Raw genomic sequence first — 22,117 nt, 5'->3', positions numbered from 1 at the left:
TTTATATATATATATATATATATATATATATATATAAAATTTTTTGGTGTTTTTATTTATAATATATTTTTTTTTTTGGGTGTTTTTTTAAATAAATATTTTAAAAAAAAAAAAAAAAAAAATTTTTTTTTTTTTTGTTTTAAAAATTTTACTTTTAAAATTTTTAAAATTTTTTTTGCATAGGCTTGTATGGGTATACTGAAGTACTTCAAGACTACAGTTAAAACAGAAAAAATAAAAAATATCAAATGGCAAAGTGTGAACTTTGAGACGACCTTGGAGAATGTAAAAATCATGTCTTTTGCAGGGGGGGGCAAGCCTCCTTAATCCCCCATACCCCCTGTTAAAAGTATACCATCTCCACAATTGCACCGTACCAGGGAAAATGCATTTTTCCAAACCCAGGATATATTGCAATGCTGATGCTGGTAATGGTTTTGCAAGTGTAAATATCCAGATATTTTGGGACATTAATTTTAACTTTGTTGGCTGGTGTTCAGCTCCACATTTTTCATTTCATTTGGCTCCTAATATTCCTTATAAAAACTTAGTTGCAGCTTGCATATTTCAAACACAAATTAAACAAGTTGAGAAACTCCTGCTAGACAGTTCTTATTTCATGGAATGTTTGCGTATAAAAAAGTTTTTCTAAAGATCTTACATTTTGGAAACTTCTTGTTGGTTTAATGGAGAATTCTACTTTACTTAAAAAGTTGCTTGATTTGTTTGATACCACCGGGTTAAAACTTAGAGATTTTGATGAAAATCAGTGAAAGGAAAATTAATGTGTTGAATGTAGAACTTCAAGAAATTAATAATATGATTTGTTTGGATCTTGCTTTTAATACCATTAAGGATGAATAGAATAATGTATTTCCAGAGGTGGATAATATCATTAAAAAGGCCAAAGAGCAGAAGTCCCTAAAACTGTATGGGGGCAAGTGTGACTATGAAAACAATAAAGCCTACCCAGCCCCCCCCCCCCAAGTCTAACAGTATGTCCAGTAGGGGCAATGAACCTAATTTGTTTTACAATCTGGAGTAACTTAACCCTAGTTGTAGTTGAGCTGAGGGATATTCCACGGATGGTGGTTTTTTAGAAGAACCATAACTGATGAGATCTGACAGTTTTGCCAAAAAGTGGGTTTAGCCTTAAATTTGAGAAGGAAGAATACCCCAGTTGTTGCCCACTTGGCTGAGGAAAAGGGGGAGACCTTAGATGTTTATAGTGATTTGAGTTCTGTTGTCCACCATTCAGATGGCCTTGATGGACATTTTAATAATTTGGTGAACAATAACTTTAAAATATTCAATCTTTCTGACTTTGTTTTAACTGAAGGTGCTATTTCTACTCTTTAAAAGAATTTTCAGTTCATTCCTAATTTGAGTGAGTGAACATAGCAAAAATTTTAATTCAATTGAAATTATACAGTAGACAGATGAATTTAAGGGTATTTTTTTGCAACACGGGGGATATCATTGAAAATTATAGTGTGAAAAAGAAAAGTACATTTTTACCCCTGGTAAACCCCCGTGTCTTGTTTTTTTAAAGAATATGTGAAAAGAAATGTAGGCATTTGATCATAGCCAGGGGAGGTTCATTGAAAATTTAGGATGAAAGGCAGTTTGACTTTATTAAATTAGACAGAAGTCTAAGAATAATGAAACTAGATAAGGGTTGGTACAGTGGTTGTCATGAATAGTTCCGATTATTCCCTAAAGATGTTTTATTTGCTTTTGGGCAAATCTACCTTCAGGAGGGTAACTAGAAACGAGATTAATATCGCTTACAATAAGATAAGTTATGAAGTAATCTAATGGTTCGAAGAGCCATTGATGGTGATTCATTAGATTCTTTAATGGTACTCAAACCCTTGGTTCGTGGTTTGTTCGGGATACCCAAAATACACAGTCAGTTTGACCCCCCCCCCCCTGTTTAGACCTATGGTCAACAGGAAGTGATCGAACATCGAGCCTTTAGGGAAATATATAGACAACTTGTGTAAGAAATTTTTTGAAAACCATTGTTACATTTTAAGGGATTCTTGGCACTTTTTAGAAAATATGAGGGCTGTTAAGTATGTGAAATCCCTCCTGGCTGTTACCATTGATGTAGTTAATTTATTCACTGTAATCCCTCACTCTGAAGGGCAGTACTTTTTTATAGACTTTTTGACTCGGCAAGAGAGTTTGAGCAACAAGAGTTCTGTTATAGAAACTTTGCTAGAAAATAGTCCTTTCTAATAATTGCTTATATTTTGAGGTAGAGTCCTTTCTAATAATTGCTTATATTTTGAGGGAGAGTACTTCCATTAAACCTCAGGTGTGGAGATGGGGGCGGCTTGTGCCCCCATTTATGGCAATGGAGTTCTGGCGCAATGGGAAATGTTATGTTTTTAATTCCAATTTCTGTCCTTTGATACACACATACTTCAGATTCCTGGATGATGATTAGTTGAATATTGAGAGATTTAAGATTTATATTCCATTATGCTTGATGAAATTAAGTATTTGGAAAGTGACTGTGGCAAAAGATAGTTTTAATAGATTCACATTTTTTTTCGCACTCCTATTTACACTTCAACAGTTGCCATCCTTTCCATGAAAAGAAGAGAATTGCAAATGACACAAGGTATGCTTGCCTATGTTAATAAGTGATGAGAATTTTGAGAGATGGATTCAGCATTGTGGAATATGTTGAGGGATACAGGTTATCTAGTTAATTTACTAACCCCTGTAAAGCAAGACTTTTTTAAGGGTAGGGCAGCTAGGTTTGCCCATTTATTGCGAGACCCAGCTCTTTATTCTGTGTCTGATAACGTTACTAAAATTGGAGTTGTGCAAAAAACTGGCAGGAAGGTACCGTACCATCTGTTATACCTTTCAGTCAGGAAATATAAAAATATGTATGTGTGTTAAACTATTTTATTTATTGATTTATTTTTTATTTAATGAGTGGACGACCTGTGGTTTACAGCAGGGGCTCCAGCATTAAAAATTTTTTTAGAAAAGTTCTGACAAAGTGAATATTAACTGGGTCCATCGTATGGCTAAATGTGGAAGATGTAAGTTTTGTAGGTTTGTATACGAGGGTCCATATATGGTAGTGGAGAACTATCCTCACACTTTACCGTGTCTAGGTTAATGTGACTGTCATTCTACCCATTTGGCATTTTATGTTGGAAAGACGAATCATAAACTGAGCGATCGTATGAGGGAGCACTTCTACGATATTAAAAAAACGTAATCCTTCGAATGCTTTGTATAAAAAAAACTTAATCCTTCAAATGCCTTGTATAAACTTTCTAGTGGGTGTTTAAATTACAGAAAATTGTGATTTCTAGATTGTGTTTGCAGATCCGTAAAAGTGGGTGATAGGGAAATGAAGGAATTGATTTGGCAACTGTAATTTCAAGTATCCCCCCTCTCCCCAGAAGCAATAATTCAGTATCCGTTGTTAGTATTTTAAAGGACAGGGTGAATGTGTTAATCCTTTTGTGTAAATGTTTTTTTTGTTTGACAGCAATGGCTTGTATTTAGTTTTATTTTAATTAAGAATCCATACGTTTTTCCTGATGTAGTATTATATGTCATCTTGATGGTAACATGATTTTAGTTGATTTTATAATTTTTATTTTATCTGTTACATCTGAACTGTTTTTCAGTGGATTTCATTCTTTGACTTTAAGGGTCTACATTTTACATTGTATCGGTTTCTTTTTTGGGCTTTTTCCAAATAGGAGGTGGTATTTTTTAACAGACAATATCTGATTGGTTAATAAGGTTTTAAAAGGAACTTGGCACTACATTGTTTTAAACTCTGAAATCCAGTTTGTAATGGTTGAAAGTGCTCAGTTTTATTTTGTGGTTTTGAAGAAAGTACATGTTTTAAATGGTTATCCACGGTGGTGGTGCAGCGGTAGCTTTGTTGCCTCACAGTAAGATGCTGTCTGGTTCGATTCTCAGCTAGAGCGTCTTCTGCATGGAGACATGTGTGAAAGGGCATACCTTTGTTGAATGTTGTGCGTCAGGGCTGGCAACTCGGCACGTAAAAATCAACTGCCAATCATTAGCGGACCGGAGTTCTGCTGTGGCGACCCCTAACCGGGAAAAGCCGAAAGACACAACAACATGTTTTAAATTGTTAAATTGTTTTGATTATATTGTACACCAGAGGTTGGCTGTCATTCTTAGTGTCCAAGCTGGAGATTTGAGCTGGTTCTTTTATTGGTATTAATGTAGGAATTTGTTTGCATGCTTTTTCATTAACTCGTTTATTTTCTTTTTTTTATTGCACTTGACAGGACCTTGTCTAATTGCTTCCCTGTCTTTTACAGCAGAATGGGAGCCCTGTAGCCCATTCATTTTAGTATGGTAACCCCCATCAGCCCTACATTTCCTAGAGAGATTCAAGCACTAGGGAGTGGGCCAACTTGTCAGCCTTGGGAGCAGCCTGCTTTCTATCTTCTCTACAGCTTCTCCAAGCCAGTAGTGGCTGTATTTTTAGAGGAAGTGTGCATCCACACACTACTTTCCCCTCAGCTTCTTTGTGTCATCTGTATGGCAAGCAAGAAGCCACCTTCATTCTCCCAGGATAAGTGAGCTGTTAGCCACTCACTCCCATCCTCCCTGACCAGCTCATACAGGCATCTAAACTGCTAGTCAAACTTGGTCCGACTGCAAAATAGTTGGTGCTTATCCCTGTCCATCACAGAGCTGACCACTTCATTCATGTATACTTGAGTGTCTCGTCAGTGAAGTACAACAGTGTTATGGAAAAATGTGAAACTTTTCTTTCTGTACACACAGTACACTGTGTTGTCATAATGTGATAGTGTTCAATCTCGCCGTTTGTTCTTACACATGGGTTCGGAGCCGATCCTCGGCTCCGTGCCGGCCGACTGCAAGCTCTGCATCGAGAAGAAGCTCGAGGACATCTAATACCCACAATCCCCCTCTGCCTTTACCTCAGATCTAGTTTGCCGCTGCTGCATACGCATCGCTGGAGGCTAGCTCGAGGCTTTACAGATAAGATTTTATCTATTCTGTTGAAATTCAAAGAGATTTTTCTTTCAAAAATAGTTATTTAAGTATAGAGTACGGTGTGTGAGTGCATTAGGATTCTCGGTACCTTAAGGGAGCTTAACTTTGTTAACTTTCGGGTATAGAGAGTTTCGGGGCCTACACCTCTTCTGGTACTTTATCTAGACAACTTGTAGTCTTGCTCTTAAGCAATTGTTTAAACGGACTTTTACTGGATTTGACACTTTCATTAACCAGATTTGACACTCTTACTGGACTGGACTGTTTCTCTTATTTGTCAGTATGTCTGAAAAATTAAAATCTGGCTTTAAACGTTGTCAGTGTGGCCAAAAGATGTCGGTCACAGACAACCACAGTTCCTGTGTCTACTGTCTTGGCCCTCTCCACTTACAAGAGGACTGCTCTATTTGTCACTCTTTTAGTGGGAGGGTCATGACAGATAGGCGCAGGAAACTGATGGATAGAGGATTATTGAAACCCTCTTTCCAGGAGGCTCTGGATGCTTCAGACCAGGCATCCAAGTCTTCGAAGGTCGGCGCGGAGCCAAAGTCATCGGCTCCGAGCTCTTCAGATCCAGTTAGATCACCGGTTCCACAGACTTCGGGCCGAGTGTTCAACTTTTGGCAGTTTCCAGCCTCGAGTCTTGGAACCGGTGATGGAGCTCCCTCCGTCGACTCTGCTGAGGTCGGCTCCGTCTTCGATCCCTTCGACTCGTTCTTCTAGGCCCCTCTCCGACACCGATGTGGACCGTGTGGTGCAGAAATTGATGGAGAATACGGCTTTATCCAAACTCATCTCGGTCTCCTCTCAGTTGGTGTCGAGACTTGAAGGCCTTCCAATATCTCCATCTGTTCCTCCTCCGAGACCTGTCCAGTCTTCGGAGCCGGAAGAGGCTGAACTGATGATTGTGGAGCCCTCGGTGCCAGAACCGTCTTTTTCTCGGTCGGCACCGTTCACCTCGACTCCATCCGATCCGGTACTGGAGTCTCGGAGCCAAGATCCGCCCTTGGTTCCGGGACCGAGTCGGACCGATGTTTCGTTCGACCTCCTCTTGGGGCCTCGCACGGATCGACTCGGTTCCGTCCTCGGGTCGGTGCCTTCGGCTCCTGTTTCGGGATTCTTCCCATTTCTTCGAACCGAGATACCTCGACTCGGGACCCGGGGGCCTTCGACCTCATGAGGAAGGTGTTGTCTACCCAGACAACCACAACAGCAGGTACAGCTTCTCCTCCCCACAAAGGACCGTTATCCTCCTCTGCACCCACGGCCACGCCCAAGCCGGGCACCGGTGTCTCAGCCACCCCTGGAGGGTGCCCCTCTTCCTCGGAGGCTTCTTCGGATGCTCCCACCTAAGAAGTCCCTAGGAAAAGACTGTGTAAGAGGAGACACTTGGATTCTCCACAAGAATCCTTGACATCTGATACTGACTTAGATGAGTCAGAAGGGTCCCCTAAGTCACCTTCAGAGGATGTCTCTTTTTCTGACATCTTGGAGATCCTAAAACAGAGAGGTGACTGGCAAGCCCTTCCCCCTTCTGAGGATGAGTCAGTTTTGCTGAAGGCATTTGGTGCCCGTCCTTCCTCCTCCTGGGTCACTCCGCCCTTTGATGAGCTGATGGAATTAATTGCTAGAAGGGCGTGGGAGACTCCTGACACGGTGGAACCAGTCCCTAGGAAGCCAAATAAGTACATCACGGCACCACAGGACAAAGCTTACCTCACCAAAGGAGTTCCAGTAGACGCCATGGTGGTGGCAGCGGCCACGAAAAAGGAGATGTCGGAATCTTCCTCATCTGTCCATCCGCCTAACAGAGATTCTAGGACCATGGACAGATACGGGAAGCGCATTTTCAGTTCAGCGGCTTTCTATGCTCCCTGAACTATTTGACTCATTTTACACGTTTGCAGAGGGATCTAGTCAAAGAGTTGGGAGATACCCTCCAGGGTACTACAGATGCCGCTGTCTCAGAGAAAGTTACAGCGCATCTCAACTCCCTTACGTCCATTGTAAACTCGTCCATGAGGCTGATATCCTATGCAGCCGAAGGATCGAGTAGGGCAGCGGCTTCAGCGATTGCTCTGCGTAGGCAATCCTGGATGCGCTTATGTTCTTTATGGAAGCCTTCAAGTCTTCCTTTACTAACGCCCCATTCGACGGAGCCACACTTTTTGGCGCTAAACTAAATGAGACCCTTAGCCGGTGTGAACAGGAGGAAAGACTCTGTCTGCTGTCGGAGTCCGTTTTTCCACCCTTCCAGACCGTAGCCCAAAGGGCAACGTGGTGGAAAATGTGGTTTCAAAACCCCAAGGATCTTTCCCAAACACACAGGGTGATGCCCCTCTAGAGGCAGAGGGGGGCAGAGGTGGAAGACGCCGCCTGGCGGCAGAGGGGGTCCGCAAAACCAAGGTGACAGGGATAACCTCCCTGGCAAACCTTTCCAGCACTCCTGAGAGGAGGCCCGACTGTCCTGCTCTGGAGGCAGTCGGGGTCGCTAGCTTTATACCCTCAGGCCTGGCAAAACATAACTACAGACAAGTGGGTAAAAAGCGTGGTTACCAGAGGTTACAACATTCCCTTTCTATCTCAGCCCATCCCAAAGAAAAGACTCCCAGATGTACCGCCCCATCTGCGAGAGCCAGCAGCTATAGAAATTTCAAAGCTGCTAGAAAAAAGTCATCCAACCAGTCCCAGCGGACCAGCAAGGATTTCGGGACTTACTCAAGGTTCTTTTTAGTTCCAAAGAAAACAGGGGACTGGAGGCCCATTCTGGACCTAAGCTACCTCAATACCTTCGCCAGGAAAGAAAAGTTCAATGGTCACGCTTCAATCGATCCTTCCATTCTTACAGAAGGACGACTGGATGTGCTCAATAGATCTAGAGGATGCATACTACCACATCAAAATGGCCAGGGCATCCAGAGATCATCTGCGCTTCCGGCTGGGGGCCAGTCACTTTCAATTTCGAGCCCTGCCCTTTGGTCTGACCTCAGCCCCCAGGGTCTTCACCAAATGTATGGCAGTGGTAGCGTCTCACTTGAGACGCCAGGGATTCCAGGTGTTTCAGATCTGGACGACTGGCTCCTTTCTGCCACCACCCGGCGTCAGCTACTACAGGCCAGAGACTTTGTTCTTCAACTGTGTGTTCACCTAGGGATTTCCGTGAACTTCGGAAAATCCTTACTTCAGCCATCACAAAACATCTTGTTCATAGGAGCAGAGTTAGACACACGTCAGTTGATTCTGAGGCTTCCCCCAGAAAGGATATTATCACTTCAGACTCATATTCGTCTTCTACTCTTGTCAAGGAAATCTCCTGCAAAACTAGTACTAAAGGTGTTGGGCCTCATGTCAGCCTCCCTGATTGCAATTCCCCTGGGAAGGCTGCACATGAGAGTCCTACAATGGCTGCTGTTTGCACAATGGTCGTTTCAACAACTACCTCTAACACACCAGATTCTTATAACAAAGACATGCAAAACAGATCTGAACTGGTGGCTTCAAACGTGCAACCTTTCCAAAGGGAGACCGTTTGTGCTACCCACGCCCACAGTTACGGTGATCACGGACGCTTCCCTGATAGGGTGGGGGGGCATCTTTCAGGGACAGACAGTCCAAGGCGAATGGACCAATTTGGAGTACAATCTGCACATCAATGTTCTAGAGTTGAGGGCAGTGTTTCTAGCGTTGCAACACTTTGCTCCCCTTCTTCCTCTAGGGACTATTGCAGTTCAGACGGACAACATGTCGGTAGTCTGGTACATAAACAAGCAAGGGGGAACCAAGTCCTATCAGTTATGCAGAGAGGCCATGAGAATTTGGCAGTGGGCGGAGTCCACGGGTCGCTTTCTAATAGCAACGCACATCCCGGGGTCATCCAACGTCATAGCCGACAGGCTCAGCAGAGCAATTCTGTTACAGCAGTTCTGAGTGGTCCCTAAAACAGTCAGTGGCGAAAAGGATTTTTCGCACGTGGGGCCAGCCTTCCTGCGATCTGTTTGCGTCTCCAATGAACGCCAAATGCAGGAGCTATTTTGCCCTATTACCCCCTCCAGGGGAAGTCCCCAGGGACGCACTGGTTTACGATTGGCCCCCGGGACTCCTGTACACATTTCCCCCATTTCCTCTGATATCAAAGTTTCTCCAGAAAGCCAAGAACCTACACAGGACGATAATCCTCATTGCCCCATTCTGGCCTCGTCAAATTTGGTTTCCCTTCCTGAAGATACACTGCATTCGGGGACCATGGATTCTGGACCCAGAGCCAGACCTATTGACTCATTCGTCAGGGATTCCCCATCCCGCGCTTCTGTCCCTCCATCTGGCAGCTTGGCTGCTCCAATTCCCAACTTAGCCAGGTCTAATCTGTTGTCACCAGCAGTCCAGGATATTTTGGTGGCTTCGCACAAAGCTTCCACTACTAAGACATATGCTAGCAAATGGAAGCGATTTGTATTCTGGGCCAATACACACCATGTGGATCCGTTTATAGCTCCTTTGAGTAAGAACTTAGAGTTCTTAACAGACTTATTTCATCAGGGTGCTTCTCCTGCTACAGTAAGAGTTCAGTTGGCTGCCATTTCGAATTTCCATGTGGAAGAAGGTGGTGCTCCGGTTATGGCTCACAGACTTTGTAAAGCCTTTTTAAAAGGAGTTTTTCATATTAGACCACCGGTCAGATCTCCTACGTCACCTTGGAATCTAAACTTGTTGCTATCTATATTAATGTTGCCCCCTTTTGAGCCTGCCTCTTCTTGCCCACTGAAATATTTATCCTGGAAAACTCTTTTTCTGGTAGCCATTACTTCCGCTAGGCGAGTATCTGAACTTCAGGCTCTCTCCATCAAACATCCGTATTTGATCTTTCACTCTGACAGAGTTTCTCTTCGAACCAATTCATCCTTTCTCCCTAAAGTGTGTTCTATTAACAATATTAATCAGTCCATTGAATTACCCACTTTCTTCAAAAACCACTCCAACAAAATGGAGTATATGTTACACAAATTAGATGTTCACAGACAGCTAAGGTTTTATTTGGATAGAACAAAGGATCACAGGAAAACAGATCAACTCTTTGTGGCCTTTGCTGATAGCAGGAAAGGACTTGCAGTTACCAAAAGAACTCTTTCTAAATGGTTAACGGATTGTATAATTTATGTCTACGATTCTTCAAATCAAACCCTGTTACACAAACCCAAAGGACATTCCACAAGGTCAGTGTCTACATCTTTGGCTCATGCAGCCCGCCTACCACTGGACGCTATTTGTGCGGCTGCTACTTGGTCTAAACCATATACATTCATTTCTCATTATAAGGTAGACAAGGTTTCTAGGGACAGGGCAACCTTTGGTTCCACTGTGCTCAAGAACGTCCTCCCGTGAGTTCCTCAGGAACAAGGAGCTAGGACGCTACCCATGTGTAAGAACAAACGAGATTGAACACTATCACATATAGAAGTTATGTCCTTACCATAACGTTCCATGTGGAGTGTTCATCTCGCCTTTGTTCTTACAGTCCCACCCTCCCACCCTTAGGAAGAACGTTCTATTTGGTGCCTGGTCTGGAGTATTCTCCTTCTGCTGTTGCAGTATTAGTGTTACTATCATACCTCTGGTATGTTGTATATATGTACTTATGTATATAGTTTGGCATGTGTGCGTGCTTTTTTGTCTGGTTTGCTTGCAAACTAGATCTGAGGTAAAGGCAGAGGGGGATTGTGGGTATTAGATGTCCTCGAGCTTCTTCTCGATGCAGAGCTTGCAGTCGGCCGGCACGGAGCCGAGGATCGGCTCCGAACCCATGTGTAAGAACAAAGGCGAGATGAACACTCCACATGGAACGTTATGGTAAGGACATAACTTCTATTTTTTGACTATGCTGAAACTGACTGTTCATTGTCTGCTGTTTTTTGCTTTTAAAGACTGTACAGAAAGTTTACTACTTGAACAGACTTGTGAGCTTTTCATGTTACCAGCAAGACCAACCTGATCAGTGAAGTAAAATAAATAAATAAAATGTTAAATGTAGTAATAAATCAGAATAAAAGTGCTTAGTTTTCTAATGAGGATTTTTAGGGTAGGAATTTCAAGCAGTGGGGGCTTTATAGTCTCAGGACTGAAGCTTTTGCCTTGTCATTTGTTTGAATGCATTAAATGTGTTTTTTTTTTTTTTTTTTTTCCAGATTGTAACTTCGCAACCTGAGAAAGCCTTCATTCGAAACAAAGCATCCCAAGTGTTTGCATTGCTATTTGTTGCAGAGTACCTTACCAAGTGGCTGTCATTTTTTTTTGATATCCTTTCCATAGTTTGTTTAAATCCCCAAGGCGTGGATCTTTACCTTCGAATCTTAATGGCTATAGATGCAGAGGTGGTAGATCGAGAGATAGTTCACACACCTGAGGTAAATACTGATGGTACTAAATGGTATGTTGCTGGTGTCGATAATTTTTAGTGTAGTTTTATTGCTGCTGTTTCTGATTTTATTGCTATTAAAATTTCCTTTTTTAGAGACATTTATGAAATTTTAAAAAAAGTTGACTATTTCTAGGTGGGTGTTCTGTTAACTATTTTCTCTTTTCTTTTCCTTTACATTTTATATTTCGGAGTAGAAGAAATCTTAGATGTTATCAGCAAACAAAAAAAGATAAAAAGTCAATTGCCATGTGGGATTTTGGTAAACTTGGTAGTTTTTAAAACCCCTGGCTCACTGGTACACTACCTTTTTTATTCACTTGAAAAGAAGTCCATCACCCTTGTTTTTCTTTCCCTGCAGTCAGTAGTGTACTTTGCTTTTCTAGCACATAACATTAGCAGTTGGATCTTTCTGATGGAGCTTTCATTATCTTCAGTTTTTTTTTAACCAGTGCTGCCTCTTAGCATTATTGCTGTAGACTAAGGATTGTTTTAGCTGGAGTGGTAGAGTGGTGACAAATTATATCTTCTGTGACTTTACTGGTTAGTACCAGTTGTGGCTTGTGTCGAAGTTAATATACTAAAAATGTAAATCCTGTGTGATATTGGAGAGACCTTTTGCAGGTTTTTATTAAAACTGATTCTCCTTGAGTAAGTACTGCTTGATTTATTAAACTTTTCCAGATTGATAACTTTAAGTGCATTGCCCTCTCTTGCTTGATTCATCTCATGCTTACTGAGCAGTTTGTACTTTAAGGGTATTCAAGAAATGTTTTGGGTGGTAGAGGAAGTTAACTGTTTTTTGGAGGCTATTTCTTCCTTCTCGTGATTTTCACACATTTGTTTTTTTTTTTTTTTTCCATCATGAAATCATTAGAACTATGCATGTTTTCACCATTGGACTAACTCTTGCCACAAAGTGAGCATCTTGTCAGAAGATGTTACTTGGCAACAGGTATACTTAATGTCTTGTTTGATTGGGTTCTTGGCTAATACTGCATGATTTTATGTTGTGCTAAGAGTTAAATTATGCAAAAAAATGTTTGTCATTAGGCTGTCAAAATGCCAGAAGTTCTGGACTGTCTTTCAAAAAGCAATGTGGCAGTCCTTGTCACAAACTGAAACATGAAAAGAGCAGACACTAAGACATAAGCCTCAGGTGTGTTTCTCAAAAGGATGATATTGATTGCATAAGTGTATAATTGGTTGGAGGACACCAAGAAAACCTTTGCAACCTCAGATAGCTGTGGAATATGTTGAATGTTAGTCTGATGCCTATAAATGTGTCTACTTTTATTGTATCTTTTCTTGTTATGGGTATGGCATTACCTTTTGTAGAAATGGCAGTGTCTGTAGTTTGGTCCATCGTCAGGAGAACTTTTGCTAATAAAAGATTATAACCTCTTGGCAGTGACCATTTAAAATTTAAAAAAGTGTAAATGTGTATTTATGCCAGTTAAGTCCTGCTATCACATTCAGTAATGCTCAAAACCCCACACCCAAGCACCCATTGCACTCAGTTTTACTCTAACCATATTTACTTTAATGCCATTACAAAATAAACACTTGAGAAAATTCCTTCCAGTACTTAAACTCACTTTTACAAACTACACCAACTTCAACTCAAACTTGGTAAAGATTCAGTTGCAGTTCTGCTTGCCCTGATGCTTAAACTCTCACTAACCATTAAAGCATCTCCGTATCTTTTCAAAATATTCAGTCATACCACTTCATAAAACACCATTCCCCAGAGCTAATGAAAACTGCCTCACAGTTGTCAGCATCATAAAAAATCATATAAACAAATACAGTATAATACCATATATGACATTCTTATTGTCAGTGTAGTTTCAGAATCGGGTACGGTACCTTGACAAGAAATTTTAGTCTTGCTAATGCAATCCTTAATAGCATAGACCAAGGCATACTTAATGGTACTATGTTTATCGACCTAAAAAGAGCTTCTGAATGTGTAAATCACAGCGTATTTCTTCTTTAACTTAGGAAATGCCAACTCTATGAAGAAGTATGCTCCTGGTTTGGCATCTGTTTGCAACCAAACCTTTACAGGCAGTGATGCTGTCAATCCCCATCGTTTGTCTAACAATATGGATGTTCTCAATGTTCAATACTAGGACCCTTCGTCATCTTTATTAACTGCCCCCTTTGGGGATTGCCCAACCTGAACATCTTATTGAAGGATGATGACATTGTCATCACCAGAATAGATTGGTCTCGTACTGAAATCGCACTCCTTACAGAATGACACTAAATCTTCCATGGAACTGGATTCACACCAACAAGTTAATGCTAAATATTATGAAATCCACAACTATGCCTTTTGGTATCTTTTGGTTGTTGGCTACCACAGTAGCTTTAGAAATCCTTGATCCAAACCTGACATAAGTAACTCTTGTTGCACAACATCGATACATTGGTATAATATTAGACCATGTATTTATTTTTCAAGTCACATATAAGAACAGTAGTACTGAAGGTCCTTCCACAGCTTAAAGTGGCATATAAAGTATCTCACCACATAACTAAAGAAGCAAATCATTCCATACCCATCTGTATCCTACTGCCCAGATGGCATACTCACTCCCCCACATAACTAAAGAAGCAAATCATTCCATAGCCATCTGTATCCTACTGCCCAGATGGCATACTCATTCCCAATATTATTTTACAATCTCAGCAAAACCAAAGTCTTCTCCAAAGAGTAGAAAATGGAATGCCGCACGTCATCCATTTTAGCCCATCACATGAGCACCACCATCTTAATACAGCTAAATAAAACTGGTGAGAAGTGAAAAGATAGACCTGCCTTCTTTAGTGTCTTTACTTTTAAGCTACCAAATGACATCTATAGTGGCTTAAATTCAAAGATCGTGCTGTGATCTCAGGAACACAGACAATTGCCTAGTGTTAAGACCACCCTTCTCCCTAGATACTACTGAGCTTTTCTGAGGTTGCACTTGAATACATGAACAGAACATCTCAAACCCTCAGTACCAAAAATACTCCCAGTTTATTTGTATATTGACTGTTAACCAGGAAAGTTCAACTGGGCGGAATTGCTCAGTTTCATTGGAGGCTTGGGGGGTGCTCCTTGAAAGTTAAATGAAATTATAGAGAGAAAATATATGTAGCAAAAGACCAGTTTTAGATCTGTGCTAATTAATAATGAGATGTAGGACATTCTGAAGCCGAACGTTGGTAAAGAGTGCAGTCATGGTCACACTCAACCAGAAATTAACATGGGTTAAATTCAGATACAAAAATCACAACAGAAATATTGGGTAGTCAGATTATAAAGTTAATAACAGATTCTTCTTTTTTCACATTGCTGTGATCATGTTAAATTCATTTTTATGAAGACTATATTGCTGTATAGGAGATGATTTCAATATATTGAAAAAGTATATATTTGTTGTTGTTTTGTCTTTTGGCTTTTCCTGGTTAGGGATCACCACGACTCCAGTCCGCTAATGATTGGCAGTAGATTTTCATGAATGCCAAAGTGCCAGCTCGAGGTCCAACCTTCAACAAAGGCACGCCCATTTATGCACATCTTTCGAATGCCCACCCATCTGCAGGGAGAACATGCAGACTCCACACAGAAGGCACTTCCCGCACTCCAGCCGAGAATCGAACAGGAGAACCTCTTGCTGTGAGGCAGCAATGCTACCGCTGCACCACCGCAGATCCCTGAAAAAGTATATATTTGTAAGATGTGGTTATTTAGTAGGAGTAGGCTGAAATAGATAATGGGAGCAAAGGTAATACAGAGGTGGTAGAGGAGTGTGTGGAAATGAAGAAAGGTTTACATTTGTGATGATTTGCCAAAATAGACTGTGGTCAGGTACAAAATTGGAGTGACCATAGTCTTTATATCTTGGAGAAATGCTGATAAATGTAACAGATTTTGGTTGTGAACTGGGTGGGTGTGAAAATGCTTTTACCAGGAGTGGTACAAGAGGAAAGCTATAAGTTGGCTTGAAATTCTTAGTGTTTGTTTGAAGGTATGGATGTTATCCATTGACCTAAGTGTAGTAGGGAGTTAATTCAAGTCCCAACTATTAGAGGAAGTAGGTGTTTCTGGCAGATTTGTAAACTTTGTGGTAGGAATTTTATCATTAGTTTGAAGGTCTTTTGAGGTATTAGTTATGGATGGTAATGCTGAGAGCTGGGCCAGCAAAAAGTTTATTATGTTATGGGTTATGAGTGGCAAAGTATATTCCAAGTGGGTAGGGAAGTTCAAGCAAGTTTAGTATTTTGAGAATGAAATAGTGATGGGTGTGATAGTTTGTTAGCTGCATATTTTGCTATTCTATAGTAGCATTGTTGTAGTTTCATTGTAAAGCTTTTGCAGGTTTTTGAAGATTGTTGCTCCATGTAGAAGAGAATGTATTGGGTGCTAGCTAGAGCTCATCATGTGCAACTCTCTCATTCCCATTTTTTTTTTTTTTTTTACCTAGGGTCTGGATGTCATGTCAACTGTTTTCACCAGTCTTAGCTCTGTGCCACTGTCCTGTCTTCAGTAGTCATGCCTGATTGTTGTAGGTCTTCTCTCACACAATCCATACATCTCTTTAATGGGTGCTCATTTTTTTTTCTTCTTGTCCAGATCTTCACCAGATTTTCCTCTGCTTTTTTACACATGCGCCTGAACCATTGTAATCTGTTCGCTTTGGTCTTATCTGCAATTAAAATTACTGTGGCTTCTGCTCTGATGTCCTCATTTCTTCAGTTGTCCCACAGTGTGCATCCTTACACCCATCTCAGGCACTTCATCTCTATCATCTCTAGCTTCTTAACTGCTCTGTCCTTACTGTCCAGGTTTCTGTGTCATACAGTAGTACTGGTTAGACTACTGTTTTGTACACCTTACTTTTCAGCTTCTTTGGCATTCTTCTGTCATACACTACCTGTATTACTCTGCCAATTTGCTGCAGTCCCTTTGATTCTGGGTTTGATCTCCTCATTCGGACTTCCCTTCTCTTCAACCATCCTCCCAGATACTTGAAACAGTTAAACTGTTCCATTGTTTTCCCATCTTTCTCAGCTGTCTGCTGCTTCTGATACCCCCCAGTTTCTGCCATTACAACTGTGTTAACTGTATTCTATTTTATCCTACGTACCTTAGCAAAGGATTGAGGAGTGGAATACACAGTTGAAGTTCTTGTTTAGAATGCGCCTGTAATGGCCTTATCTGCATACGGCAAGTTGTTAATCTGTTCCCTCTAACCTGTTTGTTAAAGTAGTCAATCACCATTATGAACAGTAGGCTCAGCTGAAAACTGATGTTCCCCCACTTCCACTGGGAAACCCTTTGTGAGTACTGAACACTGTACCCAAGTTTTTGGGTCCTTGTACATAGCCTGCAGTAATAATGCAAATGTTTCTGCGAGTTCAGTCCACCACAGGACTGCCCAAAGTCTGCTATCTTGCTACTTGGGTCCTTCTGATATGCTCTCCAAGTCTAGGAATACCCAGTTGGATACGTTCATCTCTAGCTTGCTTTCAAGTATCTGTCTCACTGCAAACATGGGGTTGGTTGTGCTGCATTCTGATCTGAATCTGAACTGCTCATCTCCCATCTTGCTTTAGATACTACTGTGTATATTCATTTATCAGTTACCCTCTCCATATTTATTTATTTATTTGCAGTTGGTTTACCAGGATCGTCCATTGGGCCAAGATGAACCCGTTTTCAATGGAGTCCTGGGGAGAAAAGCTCCAGACAAAATAATGTTACATTAGGTTATTAGAGATGATTATACATTTTTAACAATTCAAGCAGGAATACATATTAAAACAAACAATACAAATGCATTATACATTGTAACAATTCAAGCAGGAAATCCATATTATAAACAAACATTACAAATAAGTTGACAATTAATGAAACTTGTATCAAATATACATTATAAGGGGTGTACAAAGTTAAAATGAGAATTCGGTACAAGTTAAGAGTTAGTATTCTTGCAGAATCTCAAGAGAGTATTCTAGCAGATGCCCTAAATTTAATGAGAGTGCTAGAGTTAGGAGGACTTGTGAATTTTAGTGTTTGTTATATGGGTTGGAAGCAGGAGCATTCCCACTGTAATGCTAGGTAAGAATGAAGAGATTTTTTGAAATTAAAATGGTTAGAGGTGGTACGAATGGATGGAGGTAGGGAGTTCCAGAGGCGTGCAAGACCATGTGATAGAAGATTTTTGCCTGGGGGACGAGTAGGTTTATATATTTCAAGTAGATTTTGGTTGTTGGACCTTAATACTCTATCAGGAAGGTGCAGTTTAAAGACAGTGGACAGGGAGGGACAGAGGGAGGGGTTGAAAATGAGCTTATGAGCGAGGGACAGTTGAGTATAGGTGAGATGTTTGGGTAGTTCTAGCTATTTTAGTTGTCGGAGAGAGGAACAATGGTGGGTAGAAGACTTTTGGCTGGTAGCAAACCTGGCAATTTTGTTGTAACAGGAGGAGAGCTGTGTTTTTAAAGATGTTTGCAGATTAGTTAGAAGAGGGGTTCCATAGAGAAGGGAAGGAATAAGAAAGGAAGTGGAAAGAGTGATTTTAGTGGCAGTTGTAAGGAACTTTTGCCGATAAAGCATACCAATTTTTTGATGGGTTTTTTTGATATTTAGTTGTAGATGGGAGTTGAATTTTAGTTGGTTGTCAATTTGGACTCCAAGTAGTTTGGTCTCTGACACTAGCTCCAGAGGAATGTTATTTTGACTAGTAATAGAGAAGGTGTTTATATTGATAGAGTTGAATTTAGAAGGGGTGAAAATCATTAACTTGGTTTTAGAGGCATTTAGTGCCAAGTGATTATCTTTCATCCATTGCTCAGTGGTTGAAAAAGCATCCCATATTTTTCATGCAGTTTGACAGGAGTTTGATGCTGCATTTGTGGTTATCCCCTTTGTACACTGACATGAATATGCTTATTCTCCAGTCATCTGGGGTAAGCCTGTCACTCCTTACTGCTATGAGTACCCACAGGAGCCATTTCTCCCCTATTTTACCTAACAACTTTTTTATTTAATTGACATAGGCAAACTTGCATTTTATTTTAAAGTAATCAATCCATATTAACTTCACATTTACAAACATACATTACATAAATTCTATACAATGTAATCAAACCAACATTACAAAAATTCAGTTCTTAGCTTCTCTTAAAACTTATTCCTCCTCCAAAACATTTTTCTGTATGTATTCTCATAATTTCCATTTTTTGTATGTAATTTATTCCTACCCTTTATTAAAGATCACACTTGCTGTTCTTTTATCTCTTGTTACAATTTTCACTACTTCAGGTATGGTTGGTTTAGAATTTGATTCCCAATTTCTAGTGATTGCTTTTTTGCAGTCACCAGAATTAAACTCAAAGCATTTCATGTCTAGGCAATTCAGATCCTGTATCCCAGCTCAAAAAAAAATCATTTTTTTTTTAGTTGCATTCCTTTGTTTGCCCAATATTCCTGTTGGAGTAGTCTGCAGGAAATGTTTGCCTGCCAACTCCATTGTACTATAAGAACATAGTCTTCTAGGTACCTTTTTCTTCCCCATTACACTTCCAGCATTTGTCATCTATGTAAGCAAAAATTCTTTGAACTCTGCTTGGGGTGTAAAAGTACCTCGGCAAATACTTCCAAGCAAAAATGCCAAATCTTCTAGACTTTGCATATGTGGGAACCATAAATATGTCCTTCCATTGTTTGTGAATTACTTACCTAATTTCTCTTACCAGTCATTCCCAATGTCTTTTCCTATAGTTTTTGCACAATATTTTATATGCCCTACTAATTACCCTTTCGTTAACAGCAGTTTCTATTTTAGATACAACTAAAAACTAAACTATTGCAAGTCGTTCACTTAGGATTATTTTGCTTAGTCTTTTCCCACATATCTTTAACTGCCCTAACAGCATTTTTTTTAACCCATACTCCCAAGTACTTAATTTTATGACGTTCCTATAAATATAGATATTGCTGAATAAATTCACGTGTGGGTGCATAGTTTATAGATATAGCCTTTGTTTTATCTTCTTATATTTGATATCTTGCAAAAAAAAAAAAAAAAAAAGAAAATCTGAATTCTCTATGTTCCTCAACAATGTAATGTCATTTTCTGGTTTCATCAGGTACAAAATTGTATTATCTGCAAATAAAGCTAAATTTTCTTGAGTACAATACAGTTATATCCTTGAATTTCATTCCATTATTTTTTTTTGCCAGTGATTCTAAATATAATGCAGATAACTAAGGGAAAAGAGAACCCTGCCTGGTTCCTTTGTTCAGATACAATGTGTCCGAACAGAATCTTCCCACTTTGATTTTTGTCTCTGTTACCTCATATATCCTTCAAATTGACTTTATTATTGCATCAGGAAGTGCAAATGCTTCCATTTCTTACTCCTAAAATCCCAGCTTACTCTGTCGGATGCTTTCTCTGCATTAATACCCACCAATAGTGGTATTTTCTTAGTCGTCTTCCTTGAGTCTTTATTCTTTACCAACATTTGCCTTTCCTCCACAAAACTACAGCGATCCATGTATGTCAATTTTGTCTGTACCTTTGCCATTCTTTTAGCCAGTATAGAAATAAACGCTTCATAATCAGGGTCTGAAATCGGCCTATATAAAGTTGGATCTGATGGGTTTTTTACTGTCTTTAGGTATTACCGCCACCACAGCTTTTTATTACAGAATGTTGCTTCCTTTTCTTTTAAAATACTAGTAAAAGCTTTTAAATCTCTTATCACATTCTTCCTTCCAAACTTCCACTGGAATACCATCTATTCCTGGAGACTTACCTGCAGATTGGTTATACATCATTTTTAACTAATCACCTCCCGTCTTAACTCTAACTCTAACCTTGGCATATTTAAGTCTTCCATAAATATTTCCATTTGCGCATTTCCTTGATTTCCCCATTTTGTCTGATTTATACAAATTTTCATAAAATTTCCTAAATATATCTAATACCTCTACAGGATCTCTGGTTATTTTTCTAGTTACAAACTCCCTAAGTTTGGCAGAAACCTTTTCTATTTGTCATTGTGCCTAAAGTTTTGATAACTCCATAGCACAAAAAAAAGTTCTTAAACGGCAGTCTTTCTGAACTCATGCATACTATAGAGAATGGTCCCTTATATTCCCTTTAGCACACTACTCTTGCCCCTATTGTTTTGTGAGAGTCCCCTTATTCTGTAGTACTTTAACTTTTGTCAGCCCCTTTAAATAATTTTTGTTAATTCTTAACCATATCTTATTTCTACCCAATTTTTAAACTTCACTTGCATTTTATCCCACTCACCTAGCTATAACTTCAGGAGTACTTCATATCTTCCCTAATTACTCCTAAAGAATTTCTACTGCATAGTCCTTAAGTTCCTCTTTGTAACTGGTAAGTTTGGAAGCCCCACTATCTCATCTTTGGAATTGGAATCTGAATCACATACATTGATTGAATATGCACACATACAAGGAATTTGACTCTGGCTTCAATGCTATCCAAGTATGAAATATATAAATGACATACAACTATCAAGAGCAAGACCCCCCCCCCCAAAAAAAAAATGTACATATACATACAAGGTACTAAGTGCAACTCATCGCAAGAAATACTGAAATAAAGAAAGATACGAGTATTAACAATATGTAAACAATACTGCAGAATCCTCTGACGCTTGGGAAAAAGAATATCACAGCCTAATAAGCTGAGTTAACAGTTTATGAACTTAATGGTCTGTAGAAAAAAAATGTTCTTTTATGTGCTTGTTTTGTCGAGTATTAATCTGTAACGCTTGGCCGATGGTAATAGTTTATAAAGATGGTGGTCAGGATGTGAAGGGTCAGTGGTGATTTTTCCTGCCCTTTTTAGGACTCTGGAATAGTATAGGTCCTGTAAGGTGGGCAAACTAGCACCAGTGATATTTTTGGCAGACCTGACTATTTGATTTAACCTGTTTTTGTCATATAGACAGAGATCCAAACCACACTGTTAACGGATGAGCTGAGAACAGACTCCATGATTGTTATACTTCCTTACCCTGCAATTTTTTCTTGATAATTATTGGCACATGATCTCAGAATAGTTATTGGGTTTGTGAAGGTTATCAGTTAAATGCACATGCTCTTGCGAAATATAACTTTGTCTGGTCTTCCCAGTTACTGTACCTTGGGGAATAATATGTAGATTCTGAGTTCCTACTACTGAATTTGTATTCCATACTAAATATTTCCATACATTTTTTCAGAATTCTACCCTCTGGTTAGTTTCCCTTTTAAGCCTCCCCAAGATGCACCCTAATTGTTGCAAATCAAATTGAGATTCCACCTGTGTAAGTAGAATTCCTTGCTGAAAGCTGACTATTTTTCCCAAATTTTTGTAATGCGCCATAATGGCAGTTTTAAGTGGAATAGAAGTACATGCCAGTATAATCCTCCTCTCTTGCAATTAATACAAGTACTTCTTTTTTTCCCCTTTTCCCCGATATTCTAATCAATATTCGTTCTGAATTCCTTTCTTTAGCAAACTCACATGCTCACTTCTTTCCATGTGTCTCCTGTAGCATTGCTATTTGTAGTCTGCAGTTTTAAATATAATTATTCTTTCCTTTTTGTCTATACCAGTGAGACCATTCATTTTAAAA

The 22,117-nt window shown here is 39.8% G+C and overlaps 1 protein-coding gene across 1 annotated transcript in view; it reads left to right on the top strand.

Moving 5' to 3' along the window:
- The window catches only part of XPOT (exportin for tRNA), a 3,393,313-nt gene that overhangs the window by 380,946 nt on the left and 2,990,250 nt on the right, over nt 1-22,117 (top strand). The window contains exon 6 of the mRNA XM_044088045.1: nt 11,223-11,441. Coding sequence (XP_043943980.1) covers nt 11,223-11,441 — 219 coding nt within the window. The remainder of the gene's footprint in view (nt 1-11,222; nt 11,442-22,117) is intronic.

This window comes from Protopterus annectens, chromosome 11.part0 (assembly GCF_019279795.1).
Source record: "Protopterus annectens isolate FY-2018-M chromosome 11.part0, PAN1.0, whole genome shotgun sequence".
Lineage (NCBI taxonomy): Eukaryota > Metazoa > Chordata > Ceratodontiformes > Protopteridae > Protopterus > Protopterus annectens.
The sequence above is the reverse complement of the archived record's forward strand: the minus strand, read 5'-3'. Positions and strand labels throughout refer to the sequence as shown.